The 12,989-nt window shown below is 32.2% G+C and overlaps 1 protein-coding gene across 3 annotated transcripts in view; it reads right to left on the minus strand.

Moving 5' to 3' along the window:
- LOC113175909 (ubiquitin carboxyl-terminal hydrolase 9X-like) overlaps nucleotides 1-12,989 on the minus strand; it is a 127,015-nt gene that overhangs the window by 58,701 nt on the left and 55,325 nt on the right. For all 3 annotated transcript variants that reach the window (XM_077794091.1, XM_077794093.1, XM_077794090.1), the window contains exons 16-22: nucleotides 11,935-12,022; nucleotides 8,720-9,062; nucleotides 7,461-7,556; nucleotides 6,799-7,010; nucleotides 4,856-5,096; nucleotides 2,101-2,250; nucleotides 965-1,085 (exon numbers count right to left, since the gene is read on the minus strand). In XM_077794091.1, coding sequence (XP_077650217.1) covers nucleotides 965-1,085; nucleotides 2,101-2,250; nucleotides 4,856-5,096; nucleotides 6,799-7,010; nucleotides 7,461-7,556; nucleotides 8,720-9,062; nucleotides 11,935-12,022 — 1,251 coding nt within the window. The remainder of the gene's footprint in view (nucleotides 1-964; nucleotides 1,086-2,100; nucleotides 2,251-4,855; nucleotides 5,097-6,798; nucleotides 7,011-7,460; nucleotides 7,557-8,719; nucleotides 9,063-11,934; nucleotides 12,023-12,989) is intronic.

Below are 12,989 nucleotides of genomic sequence, written 5' to 3' on the forward strand. Positions count from 1 at the left end.
ACTGATGTGATGCAGCAATCTGTATACGGGATAAAATTGGGAGTTCATAACTCATTTGAATCAAACTGTGAAATATGATGTATGAGGAACTATGTAATGTTTTGAACGACCAACAATAAAAAAAAAAAAAAAGATTAAGAGCACATTGAAATAAAAACCCAAAATATTGAGGAAAGAAGCAAAAGGACCAGCATTAAGAGAAGGATTCTTGCATCTGACTTTATAAGAATAAGAACTCTGAATCGTACTGTAGCAGAGAAGTAGAAAGTTCCAGAATGATAGCTGTACCAAAGAAAATGACCAGAATGGGCATGAATGAGCAAAATATTCCAAGAAATCATGAAATAACAAGTATCACCTTGTAGAAATTGTTTTAAGAAGTTATGGATGAAATTGGGAAGAGGTAGTAATAATAACTACAGACAATCAAGGAAAGGGACAATTTTAAAATCAAATTAGAAGTAAATAAGAAAATTGTATTTCATAGTTTTAAAAATGTGAACAATGAAAACACTAAGCAAAAGTGAGATAGATGAGAGCAAGATTGTATGAATTCATAAGAAACACACCTTTACCTACATATAAATAAGTCAGTACAAAATATTCAAATATGACACACAAAATAATAGTTTGGGTATATGCACTAATAAAAGTGAAGTTTTTTAAAAGTGTTTTTGAAATCATAATGGAGGATCAGAATGTCTAAAGACAAAGATTACTCTTCATTCTGAATGTTGAAGAACCCCAATTTTCTAAACTGCATTTAATATCACCTTGCTAAAAATATCAAATATTCTCCCTATCTGTAGAAAAAAATTTCACCATATTTGTATGGAAGACTCATGATCAATATGATGCACTGTTTCACAAAGTATATCTGAACAGACTTTATTACCATTCCAAGTTTGTTTATTGTTCACTGATCAGACTTTCTTAAGAGGAGGGAGTTAGACAATTTACTAACCTGGTGGCATCAGTTTCATAAGTACTCTTGCACCATCTCTAAGAAGAGGCATATTCAGGCTGCAACCTAAGTCTGCAACTTGCCAAAGAAAAGATATGTATCTGGGATGCAGTGACATTATCTAGAACATAGAATATATAAAACACTAACTTGTAAATTACGCCCAGGAAGGTTTCTATTAGCAAAAATTATCTATTCACTATCCCCAAAACGTGTTTTCAACTGATCAATCACTCTTTGCATATACTTTGCATATACTTCCTGAAATGATGTGCCTTCTTTCATCTTTTCACTTTTATAAATACACTTATTTTAATATTTTAAGATGCAAAATAGCACATCATTTACTGTTTCACAAAGCTTTGAGTAATTTCTTTTGTGACAGTCTATTCTATATTACAAACTATACCTTTACAAGATATTCAGATGCTATTTAAACAGAACATACTTTGTCCTTCAGGAATTATATTTCTAATTCCAAGTTTAGAGACCCAAATCTTAACACATATGTGGTTAGAATTATTGAAATTTTATAACACTTAAAAGAATGGAGAAGAGGAAACTTAAGAAAGGCAAGAGTTGTTTTATTTTTCTCCCAATTTTTTGTTATGTAATCCTATATTGCATATAACACAACAATATAATTTGGCCAATGGAGTTAATTTTTAAGATGTAAAATACAATTATTAAGAGTCTGATAAAAATAGTAGATCACACACTTCATGAACACAATTTCTAAAAAAAAAAAAAAAAAGTAAAAATATAGTAGTATTTTCTGGGCTGGGGTTATGGCTCAGCAGTAGACCACTCGCCTTGCACACACAACACCCTGGGTTCAATCCTCGGCACCACAAAAAATAAATAAGGAAATAAAGGTATTGTGTCCAACTACAACTATAAATAAATATTCTAGTTATATATTTAATAGTGTAATCAAATTATAATAGCTAATTTGAGGTATGTCATTTTATAAATTCCAACAATTTAGGAGTCCACTCATGAGTTAATAGCTAACTGTACACTTATTTGATACTTTTCACTAATCTATAAAACTATAAGCTTCTCAGAAACATTTCACACATTTGTTGATATTTCCCCCAAAAGAGTATGATTCCTTTTATTCAGTTGTTACTCACCACCCCAGGCAAACAATTTTCTACTTCTGGATTGGGACTATTACTGTAGTGATTACAATGATTTCCAGGGGATCCAGTTGAAGAATCAGAAGAGCTATCAGGACTTGATGGTATGTTCGAGTTTATTTGTGTAAGTTTGGCTGTAATTAGCTAAAAATGGTAATTACATAGTAGTAAAAATGAGAGAAAATACTTTACAACACTTAGAATCTAGAACTAAAAAAGACTACCCTTTAAAAATAATCTTTAATGATTTGAGGCTTTTCATTTCTTAAAAATAAAAAAAAAACAAAAAACAAACCAAACCAAACCAAACAAACCACATAAACCAATTTTAAAAGTACTATGTTCGGGCTGGGGTTATGGCTCAGCAGTACAATGTTTGCCTACCATATGCAAGACACTGGTTTCAATCCTCAGCACCATATAAAAATAAATAAATAATAAAGGTATTTTGTCCAACTACTTTTGAGAGCCACGGCCAAAGGGGCCCCAGCAAACTTCCAGCCAATAGGCCTCAAGAGCAGGAGGAGTGGGGGAGGTTGAGAGGCTTGTGGGAAGCCAGTGCTGGCAGTTGGGCTCTGAGGGATTTTCCTGAGGAGCTGTGTGGTGTGGTTTGTGTGTTCTAAAAATAAAGTTTGTTTCTTTTGACAAGTGGATCCTGAATTGTGCCCAACCAGACTGTGACATTTCTTCTAGCCGTCTCCTTGCAAAATTCCTCATTGGCAACCTTCCATAACAGGTATTGTCCTCCATTTAGCACAGCTTTACACATATTAGCCCAATCTGCTGGCGTCGTGTTCAAGTTGTTAATGGATTCCACCATGCTTACAGTGAAGGGTGCTTGAGGTCCATAGGTTGTTACAGCCTCTTTTAGCTGCTTCACTTTTTTGAAATTTAAAGCATGATTAATTCGTTGCCCTCCCGCCTGCTCAAATACAGGGCATGTTAATATCTGAGATCCTGTCTCAGGATCCCAACTATCAACTGCAGGGGTTGGGAGCCTCCTAGCATATGGAGGTGGCACTGTTGGTTGGACACTTACACCCTCTGGTGACAGAAAGGTGTTAGCAGCAGTCTCCTGTTGTAACGTTTCCCCTGATGGCTTTTTCTGCTCTAAACTTTCTTCCTCTGTCTGACTAGCTCGAGAGACATTCTCTTTTACTTGAATCTTTTCCTCTGTCTGACTAACTTGAGAGACCTTCTCTTTTCCTTGAATCAATATGTCTTCTCCTTCCTCTACCATTGTCTGAACTGAAGGCTTTGGACTAAGCAAACAAGATACTAACAGTCCACAATGGCAATGTGCCAACGGGCAGAGTCCCTGGGTTGTTCTTTTCTATTCTTTTTAAATCTTCACCATGATGGGTCCATTGTGCTATATTTAACAACTCCTCCTTAAAAAGCCATGGGCTACATTTTTGTATTGTATCAACGTATGCCCTGACTGCTCTTGATTTTACTGGGATGCATCCTTCCTCTAACAACTTACTTAACACTCTTTCGGTTTGTTTTTTACTAATTTCTAATCCCATATTTCTACTATAATACAACCCAGCAAGATGACGCCAAACAAAGCCGAGACAGAATGAAACAAAAATGGAACAACACAAAATCATTATATCAGCCTTTCCATCCTCCTGAAATGTCCATCTGTCCTTTCTCTCTATCTGTTCCTCAGACACAAATAGTTTTTCCTCAGATGTGAGAGGTTTTTCTTCTGTCTCACTCATCTCCAGGGACAAGCAACTTAAAACAAAAGCCAGCAGATTGGGCTAATATGTGTAAAGCTGTGCTAAATGGAGGACAATACCTGTTATGGAAGGTTGCCAATGAGGAATTTTGCAAGGAGACGGCTAGGAGAAATGCCAGTCTGGCTGGGTACAATTCAGGATCCACTTGTCAAAAGAAACGAACTTTATTTTTAGAACACACACCACACCACACAGCTCCTCTCGAAAAACCCTCAGAGCCCAACTGCCAGCACTGGCTTCCCACAAGCCTCTCAACCTCCCCCACTCCTCCTGCTCTTGAGGCCTATTGGCTGGGTCGCGTGGGCGGAGCCAAAAAAGTCCCCCAATGAGTAGCTCCGTGGTCTGAAAGGGCGGGGAAACAGCCCATTGAGCATCACTGCAGAAGAGCCAATCAGTTGGCAGCTAGAAGTTGCTGGGGCCGCTGTGAGCCAATCATCAGCTGGCAGCTGGAAGTTTGCTGGGGCCCCCTCGGCTGTGACTCTCAACAAACTACAACTAAAAAAAATAAATAAAAATAAAAAATAAAAATGGTACTATTTAACATAACTCCCTGGATAATCCTCCCTTAACATCCTTGAAGGATTGGTTCTTGTTACTCAAATTATGGTAAAGTTTCATAAATGCTAGTTCCTTATATATTTCAACTCATCTCTAATAAATTTCTTACAATATCTTAAATGGTATAAAAACTTACAATGTAAATGATATGTAAGTTTTTATACCATTTAGGGAATAATGACAAAAAAGTTTGTACATATTCTGTTCAAAATAGATGCCATTTTTTCTTAATTACTTTCATTTATTATTGGACAAATCTGCAAAGATGCAACCCATGTATATAGGAGGAGACTATACTTCTACTGGAAGTTCTGAGACATCTACCTTATTTGAAGTTATGCATAGATATCAATACAGAGACATGCAAATAACAGTTAAATGTGACACTTTTACTGATAATAAAAAATATTTTGGGTGAACATTTGAAAAGTTTATGTACTTACTGATTTATCTTTTAAGTTTAATTGTCCAATTAGCTTTCTGTCATCTTCAGAATCTATTAGCTCACCACCCACAAAGAGTTCAATTTTTGTATGGGCTACATTGGCCTTAATAAGATTGAGAATACATCGTCGTACTGAACCAACTGTATCATTCGTATGAGACAGTATATCCAAATCATCAACTTGTCTGCCTTGGTTTGGAAATCGAACTATGAGAGAGAGATGTTTACCACGAAATGCTCTAGAAAAAAAAAATAAGCAAAAAATTGAAAAATAAACCATTTAGCTGACTGCCAAAAAAATAAAGCTGAGACTTTAGTATTTTCTTATTTAGTACGAGAATGGAGGTTCAATAATTTATTTCAGAATATTAAGACTAATGTTAGCTTTTGTTAAGCTGTACATGTAAACTATCATATACTATATTGCAAATCTTTTCTCTATAGATAAGTATAAAATATTTCTAACTGTGACACAAATAATATTCGTTATTTTTGACCTACAAAAACTCAAATCATTAAAGATTATTTTTAAAGGTGAAAATACAAGCTGCCTTATCCAAAAGAACAGACTCCAGAGGGTCACAGAATGGGGCTTTTAATATTTTTATTTTTTAATATCTGCACATACATAATGATGTATCTGAGTAATGGGACCCGAATCTAACCGCAAAATTTAGGTTTCATAGAACTTATTTACAAATATTTTAATGTAGTATTTTTAGTGTATCTGTGTTTTTTGACCTCATATATATATAAATTCATATATAATTTTCCTCTTATGCACATGTCACAGTCAAAAAGTTTTGGATTTTGAAGCACTCTGAATTTTGGGTTTGGTACTCAATCTATGTCAACAAAAAAGTTAAAAGTTAAACAGGCCTTGAAAAATTCCATCACATCATAATTATTATCCCTTCTAAATAGTAATTATATAAAATTTAAAAATAACATTCAAAAAGCAATCTTCCCTTTTATATATGTTAAATGTGCTCAAAACTAGAAAGGCTTAATTATTAAGAAATTTGCTTAATGAAAATGTATAATATAAATTTATATCACATAGCACAGAAGTTGTACTTCTTCAATTTATGATGTCAAATATACAACTATCAATATCAAATTTACTTTACAGAATTTTTTCCTTTTGGTACTTGGTGACTGAACCCAGGGGTACTTTAATTACTTGAGTTGCATCCCTACCCTTTTGAGATAGTTTTGAACTTGTGATCCTCCTGCATTAGACTCCAGAGTTGCAAGGATTACAGGCATGTGCCACTAAACCCATCATAAATTAACTCTTAAACTTAAAGAAATTTCAACAAAGATAATTTAAACTACTGTTTGTATTATCTGCTGTATAAGTAGCTCTTAATAATTTTTCCTACTTTCCTTTCTTTTTTTGTTGTACAGGAGATTGAATTCAGAGCCTTAAGCATGCTAGGCAAGCATTCAACCCATCAGCTATATCTTAGCCTTTTCTCATTTTGATTTTAAGACTGGCTTTTTAAGTTGTCCATGCTGGCCTTGAACTTGCCATCCTCTTGCCTCATTTTCTAGATAGCTGGGATTACAAGTTAAATTTGACCACACCTGACAAAAATTTAATTTTCACAATGTCAACGTAAAAATAAAACAAATTGAAAAATTAATGACATACTGAATGAATTAAAACAATGTGAAAAAATAAAGAGAAAACTAACTAATAAATAATAATGCTTGTCCAAATTATACATAAAAATAAAAGCAGACCATTTTGACATGCATGCCCAGAGAAAATACATGCAAAATGTAAATTTGTCTTAAGAATGTTTTAAAAAACATTAAAATCTAAAAATGTAAACTTCATTTTCTTCTTAATTAGTATATTATTGCATTTCTAAGTAAAGTCTAAGAAAAATATTAAAAAATTGCAAATTAGCAATAGACCAGTTTCTCACAAACCTTGACATAGGTAGAATCATTCTTTCCCCATGATAATCGCTGTCACATTCATTTATGTATTCCCTTAGAACAGTTAATACTCGAACCATTCGGATGGCTTCCTGTCTTGTACAATTAATACTGTCTTTGTCACCATCCAAAACACATAATGTATCATATGAGGCTTTCAATCGATCAAAACAAGATTGAATGAAGTCTTCATGTATAACCACCTTTAAATAATGAGCCAAATAAAGATAGTTCAAGTTGTGAGTAATCTAATTAAAGACAGTGAAATTTTAATATAAAGATAACTCTCAACTGTGATCATTTCTAACTATAATGAAATCTAAGATTCCTAAAAAAAAAACCTCAATAATATTTAAAAAAACACAATTATTTTCTAAACTAAACGAAACAAACCCCAAAGCCCATCTGAGTCCAGATGCAAATTTAAATTTTGGCAGTTTCAACATATTACAACTAATAATACATTCAAACAATTCTAATCATCTAAGATTAATTATAATGACACTATCTTTTATTGGCACTGTATAGGAAAAAATGTGGGTTATGTATACTTGACAACTTAGTTAAAGTTGGCAACAAGTTAAAAAGGTTAACACACTAGCCACATAATTATTTTAACATAATAGCAGTGAAGGTTTTACTTTATTTCTCACCTGATTGACCTGTAATCTGGGGCCAAGGTTTGTGTATATCTCTTTAAGAAGATCTATAGCTCTATTGGCAATGTCATCATTACTCTGAATTACAACCTAATTCCAAAAAAAGATTACAGCATTGAAACTACTGAGATATTTTAATTTGGCACTTAAATTTAAATCACACTCAATTATTATAAATGTAACCTTCAATAATTTAAGGATATTGATTTTAAACAAACTAGATTTAAAGTAATGTAAAATTAAGTTTCCTGAATAATAAAGAAAACAAAAGAACACAAAGTTCTTTGACCAACACCACTTGGCAATTTGTTTGCCAACTTGTGAAGTTTATAAGTGGTAATACAAATAAAAATGTTTAAGAAATTTTGTTTAACATAAAACACTATTACACTACTTTGCAACTTAAAACCTCCTGAAACTTCTGTAAATATATATATCAATTCTAATAAACGAGTAATATTCTTAAACTATGTTTTGAATCCTTGGTATTTTTCAAGATTGATCTAGTAAGAATTGGATAAGGGTAAAATGGGAAATTAAGGGAAAAAAGCAATTTACATAGACAATTTTTAAAAACTTTTACTAACTTGTTATCATTTATTCATAGTTATTTTCAAGCTAAAACAACTTGAAAATGGAACATGATAAAAAATATCTTAGTCTAGCTAAAGTTTGCTTATAGAACACATAAATTCCCAAAGTCATGTCAGCTAAAATAAAACATATTAGATGTTAAGAGAAGGCAATGAGAAAATACATCCATGTATTTATTCTATCAAAGTGAGAAAGTTAATTTTAAGTAGCATATAATATTTATTCTGTAGCTTTTTAAATAAATCATGTTAAATTGTCAATAAATATCTTTAAACACTTCCTAATAACAGTCATCTCATCTATTTGTTTACTGTGGCATTAATGAATTTTAAAAACTTTAAGATGTATTTATCATATTAAATAAAAGTAGAAGAGATAATTTTTCATTGGGGAAGATAAAAGATGGTTCTAAGGTGAACAGAAAGATTCTAAGTGGTTAACAGAAGAAAGAACAAAGAAAAAAAAAGTGGGTAGGGATATGCATGACGAACAGTAGGTACATAACAAGAAGCTAAAGATAAATAACTGCATCCTTCTTGAATTTCTCTGTAAGCATCAAAACCACATAAAGACATGTAATAAAAATGAGAATCTGTGACTAGAAAAAAAACTACTTTGGGTACAATGTTTACAAACAAAAGTTATTATTTTTTACTTACCCTCCAAAGGTAGTCCAATCCTATTAATTCTAAGTCATCCGTCATATAGGTTCTTCTTTTTGCTACTAGTTTCCCTTCTCGACAATTAACTGCTTTGAAGAATCTTTCAAAACACTTTATTCCATTTTCCGTTAATAGAGAAGGGTCAAGCTGAAGTATATTGCTTTCAAAAAAGTCCTTATTAATATCAGGATCTAGGTCTGGTTCATCCCCCATTAACTTGGAATACCACTTAAAACAGGCTTCACGATCACTAAGATAAACTGCATTCTGTGCTAAGCACTTCCATATTTGCTTTGCCTGGGGAGCACAGAGCCACAGCTGGCCATCCTTTAATAAAAATCTTGGGAAAACATAAATAAGCTGATTAGGATTCACAAAACTTTACCTTCAAAAGCATGTTATTCTTATATGCATAAAATAACATACATCAAATTTTAACCACATCATAAAAAGTAATAATTCTTGGGGCTGGAGTCATGGCTCAGTGGTACAGTGCTTGTCTACTATGTATGAGGAGCTGAGTTCAATTCTCAGCACTACATATAAACAAATAAACAAATAAATAAATAAAGGTCCATCAATAACTACTAAATATATATATATATATATATATTTTTTTTTTTTTAAAGAGAGAGTGAGAGAGAGAATTTTAATATTTATTTTTTAGTTATCGGCGGACACAACATCTTTGTATGTGGTGCTGAGGATCGAACCCGGGCCGCACACATGCCAGGCGAGTGCGCTACTGCTTGAGACACATCTCCAGCCCAACTAAAAATATTTTTAAAAAGTAATAATTTTTCCAAAAGAACTAATTTCCAGATAGGTGGCTAACCTATCTGGAACTAAATAACAAATATTAATTTATTTTAGGTCACCACAAAGTGCCAGCAACTTTGTTGTTAGCTAACTTTGTTAGCACTTTTGCTGTCTTCAGAAACCTCAAATTTTTTAAAACAAGATAGTGATTTATTTCCCTCTTTGCAGTTTCCTTGGAAAATGAGGGATTGATTACACAAGCAACTATGAGAAATAACTCTTAAGATTTTAAGAATTAAACCTGGTTAAAATTTCTACATTTCTGAAAATATTTCCTTCATGTCTATTCATATTTAACAAAAATAACCTACAAATAATTTAAACTTATTTCTATATCAGTAATTAATTAGTATGCTTATCAGTATTCAATGATGTCCTTTAGAAGATTTGTCACACAGCTGCAATAATCAAGGAATGATTCTACTTTAAGTAGTCTTTCCCTAATTAATATCCATATCATTCCTGTATTCTTTCACTCATTGTGCTTACTTCTTTGAATGAAAAGTGAAAGATATACTTATATCAATCACAATCCTAATTTTATATTTAAAATTAACAAAGTAATGGTAGAGTCTTATCTAAACAAGTATGCATATTTATTTAATGTCAATTTTTTAAAAAAAATTTGGGGTCCCTAATTAGAGTGTTCTAAATCTGAACGGGGTCTCTAGCTTTTAGTTCTACTTTATTTCTCCAACCTAGTTTGCAAGCTAAGATGCAAAGGGAAAAATATGAAAAATCACTTATAGAAAGAAACTTTAAATTCAGACAGATGAAATGGGTAGTCTCAATATGACATACCAGATGCATTTCAAACATATGTTCTCCCCAACCTGATTACCAGTTTTCTTATTAATCAAATTAAAATAATGCCTAGTTCACAAGGTTGCCATGGTGTTTAAAGCAACTAGCACAAAGACAGATATTACCTCTTAGGTTTTTTCTCTTTAAAATACTGTAATAAATTAAAAAGAATGGGAATTATGGAAGATCTTTGGTTTCTAAATTTTACAAGAATAGATAAATTCTAATTCTTTTTTTGTTTGCTTGTTTCAATAAACTTAAGGGAAACAATACATTGTCATCAAAAACAATGGATCAGTAGCTGGGGATGTAGGTCAGTAACAGAGCACTTGTGTAGCATGTGTAAAGCCCTGGGTTCAATTCCCAGTACTTAAAAAACAAACAAATAAACAAAAAAAAAAACCCATATAAACAATGAATCACTTTGGGAGATATTTTCAATATGGAGAAGCAAGCCTTTTTTCCCTAAGTTGTTAATAAAAAAAGAAATTTCAATATCAGAAGAAAATGACATCGGATTTTATCTCAAATTGAAATAACATATCTGTCAACCTGGCAGAACATAATATTCTTTAAAGTAGCCAATGTCATTCTTAATAAAAAAAATAGGTTACATGGTCAAATAAATATTTGTTCACAAATTATAACCTGATTCATGAGTAAAAAGAAACAGCTTAAAGAAAAATTCCCCAGAATCAATATATATAAAAATAAAAGGCTTTATCAAAGATTAATGGTTTGGGCATTTTTCTTTAGCACACTTATGGTTCAAATACAGTCTGTTTTGTTATGGTAACTGCATTCCTAAGAAATCTTCATCATTCAAGGCAAACACACATATGCAAACCATGCCAGTAAAATCTAAGGATCACTGAGCAAATTCTGCTTGGATTATATTTAGCTTTCACTTAAAATATAGATAAGCCTTACATATATCATGTTACTGTATACAGCTTTCAAACTGCCTTTTTTAGTCATTGATAGAATATATAACATTGAGGTGCACACATTAGCTATCGATAGCAAGCAATTAACTAATTATTTTATCTATTTTAATATATGTAAATATATTAAGAATAAATGTGCCGGGTGAGGTGGAGCAGCCTGCAATCCCAGTGGCTTGGGAGGCTGAGGCAGGAAGATCATGAGTTCAAAGCCAGCCTCAGCAAAAGTGAGGCACTATAAGCACTAGGTGCTACCCTGTCTCTAAATAAAATACAAAATAGGGCTGGGGATATGGCTTAGTGGTCAAGTGCCCCTGAGTTCAATCTTCAGTACAAAAAAAAAAAAAAAAGAATAAACATGATTCTCACACAACTAAAAACAAACTATATATAAAAATTTTAAATATATCTTCCAAAATTCCTAAAACAACAACAACAAAAAAGATAAATTCAACCAGATAATTTATACAAATACATAGAAAAATACAAAATTTTTCATACAAACACATAGAAAAACTGTATGTAAACATTTTGATGTGAATAAACATTCCCTTTCAGAGTGAATAGCCACTAATAAAGATTTAAGTCAACTGCATTGTTTATCTGTGCCTTAAAGAGAACATTACTAATTCCTTGAAAACAAACCTAAGGAAGTTAAGCCTTTCTTGGACTTCTTGAACATGACTGTATCTACTGCCAAGTCTCACAGTTTGTGGGTCATAGTTTTCATGGTCTGCAAATAGACAAAAATATGAATTATATGATATGTATATGTACATCTAGTTAACTTTAGCCAAAAGAAATGTCAACAATTACTTATGCTCAGAAAGTATGTAATAGGGAACTCTACATATAGTCAATATATTCAATTTTTATCCTCAAAAAGATAATATAATCTTCTGAATGTTTGTTACAAAAGTCTATGGTTTCACTTCAATGAATTCTTTTATTGAATTAAAATCTATCATTTATCTTATTTATTTTTTGTTCTTATTAGTTATACATGTCAGAAGTATTTTGACATATTTCCCTTTAGGTGTATAACTTCCCATTCTTCTGATTGAATATGATGAGGAATTGAACAATTGTGTATTCATATATGCATATAGTAGAATTTACTATCTTTCCTATTCCAATTTCTGTTTTCTTCCCTTGGCTAATTTTTGAAGTTATTCAACAATGAAGCTCAATTTAGCAGGCTTAGATATAGATATAGATTAAAAATTCTCCTTTTGAGCCTGGCAGCAGTGGCCTGTGATCCTAGCAGTTCAGGAGGCTGCTGCAGGAGGATCTAGAGTTCAAAGCCAGACTCATAAACATAGAGGTAATAAGCAAATTAGTGAGACCCTGTCTCTAATTAAATACAAAATAGGGCTGGGGATGTGGCTCAGTGGTCCAGTGCCCCTGAGTTCAAACCCTGATACCCTGGTACAAAAAAAAAAGCAAATCTGTTTTTGAAGTATTGAATCCGTTAGTGTTTCATCTCATAGTGGGTAGGAAAAGTTCTGTTTTTTGATTTTAAAAAGCCAGAGGAAAAAAATTAAAAGCAATTACTGTCATTAAAGTAGTAGACAGTTAATTGTTTTGTAGATGTGTGTGACATGCTTTATTTTAATAGGTAGAACAGAACTAAAAGATCTACCCCAATACAAAGTTTTGTTTTAAAAGACTTTTATTCCCAAACTATGAAGCAAGGGTGA

Source organism: Urocitellus parryii, chromosome Y (genome assembly GCF_045843805.1).
Source record: "Urocitellus parryii isolate mUroPar1 chromosome Y, mUroPar1.hap1, whole genome shotgun sequence".
Taxonomy (NCBI): domain Eukaryota; kingdom Metazoa; phylum Chordata; class Mammalia; order Rodentia; family Sciuridae; genus Urocitellus; species Urocitellus parryii.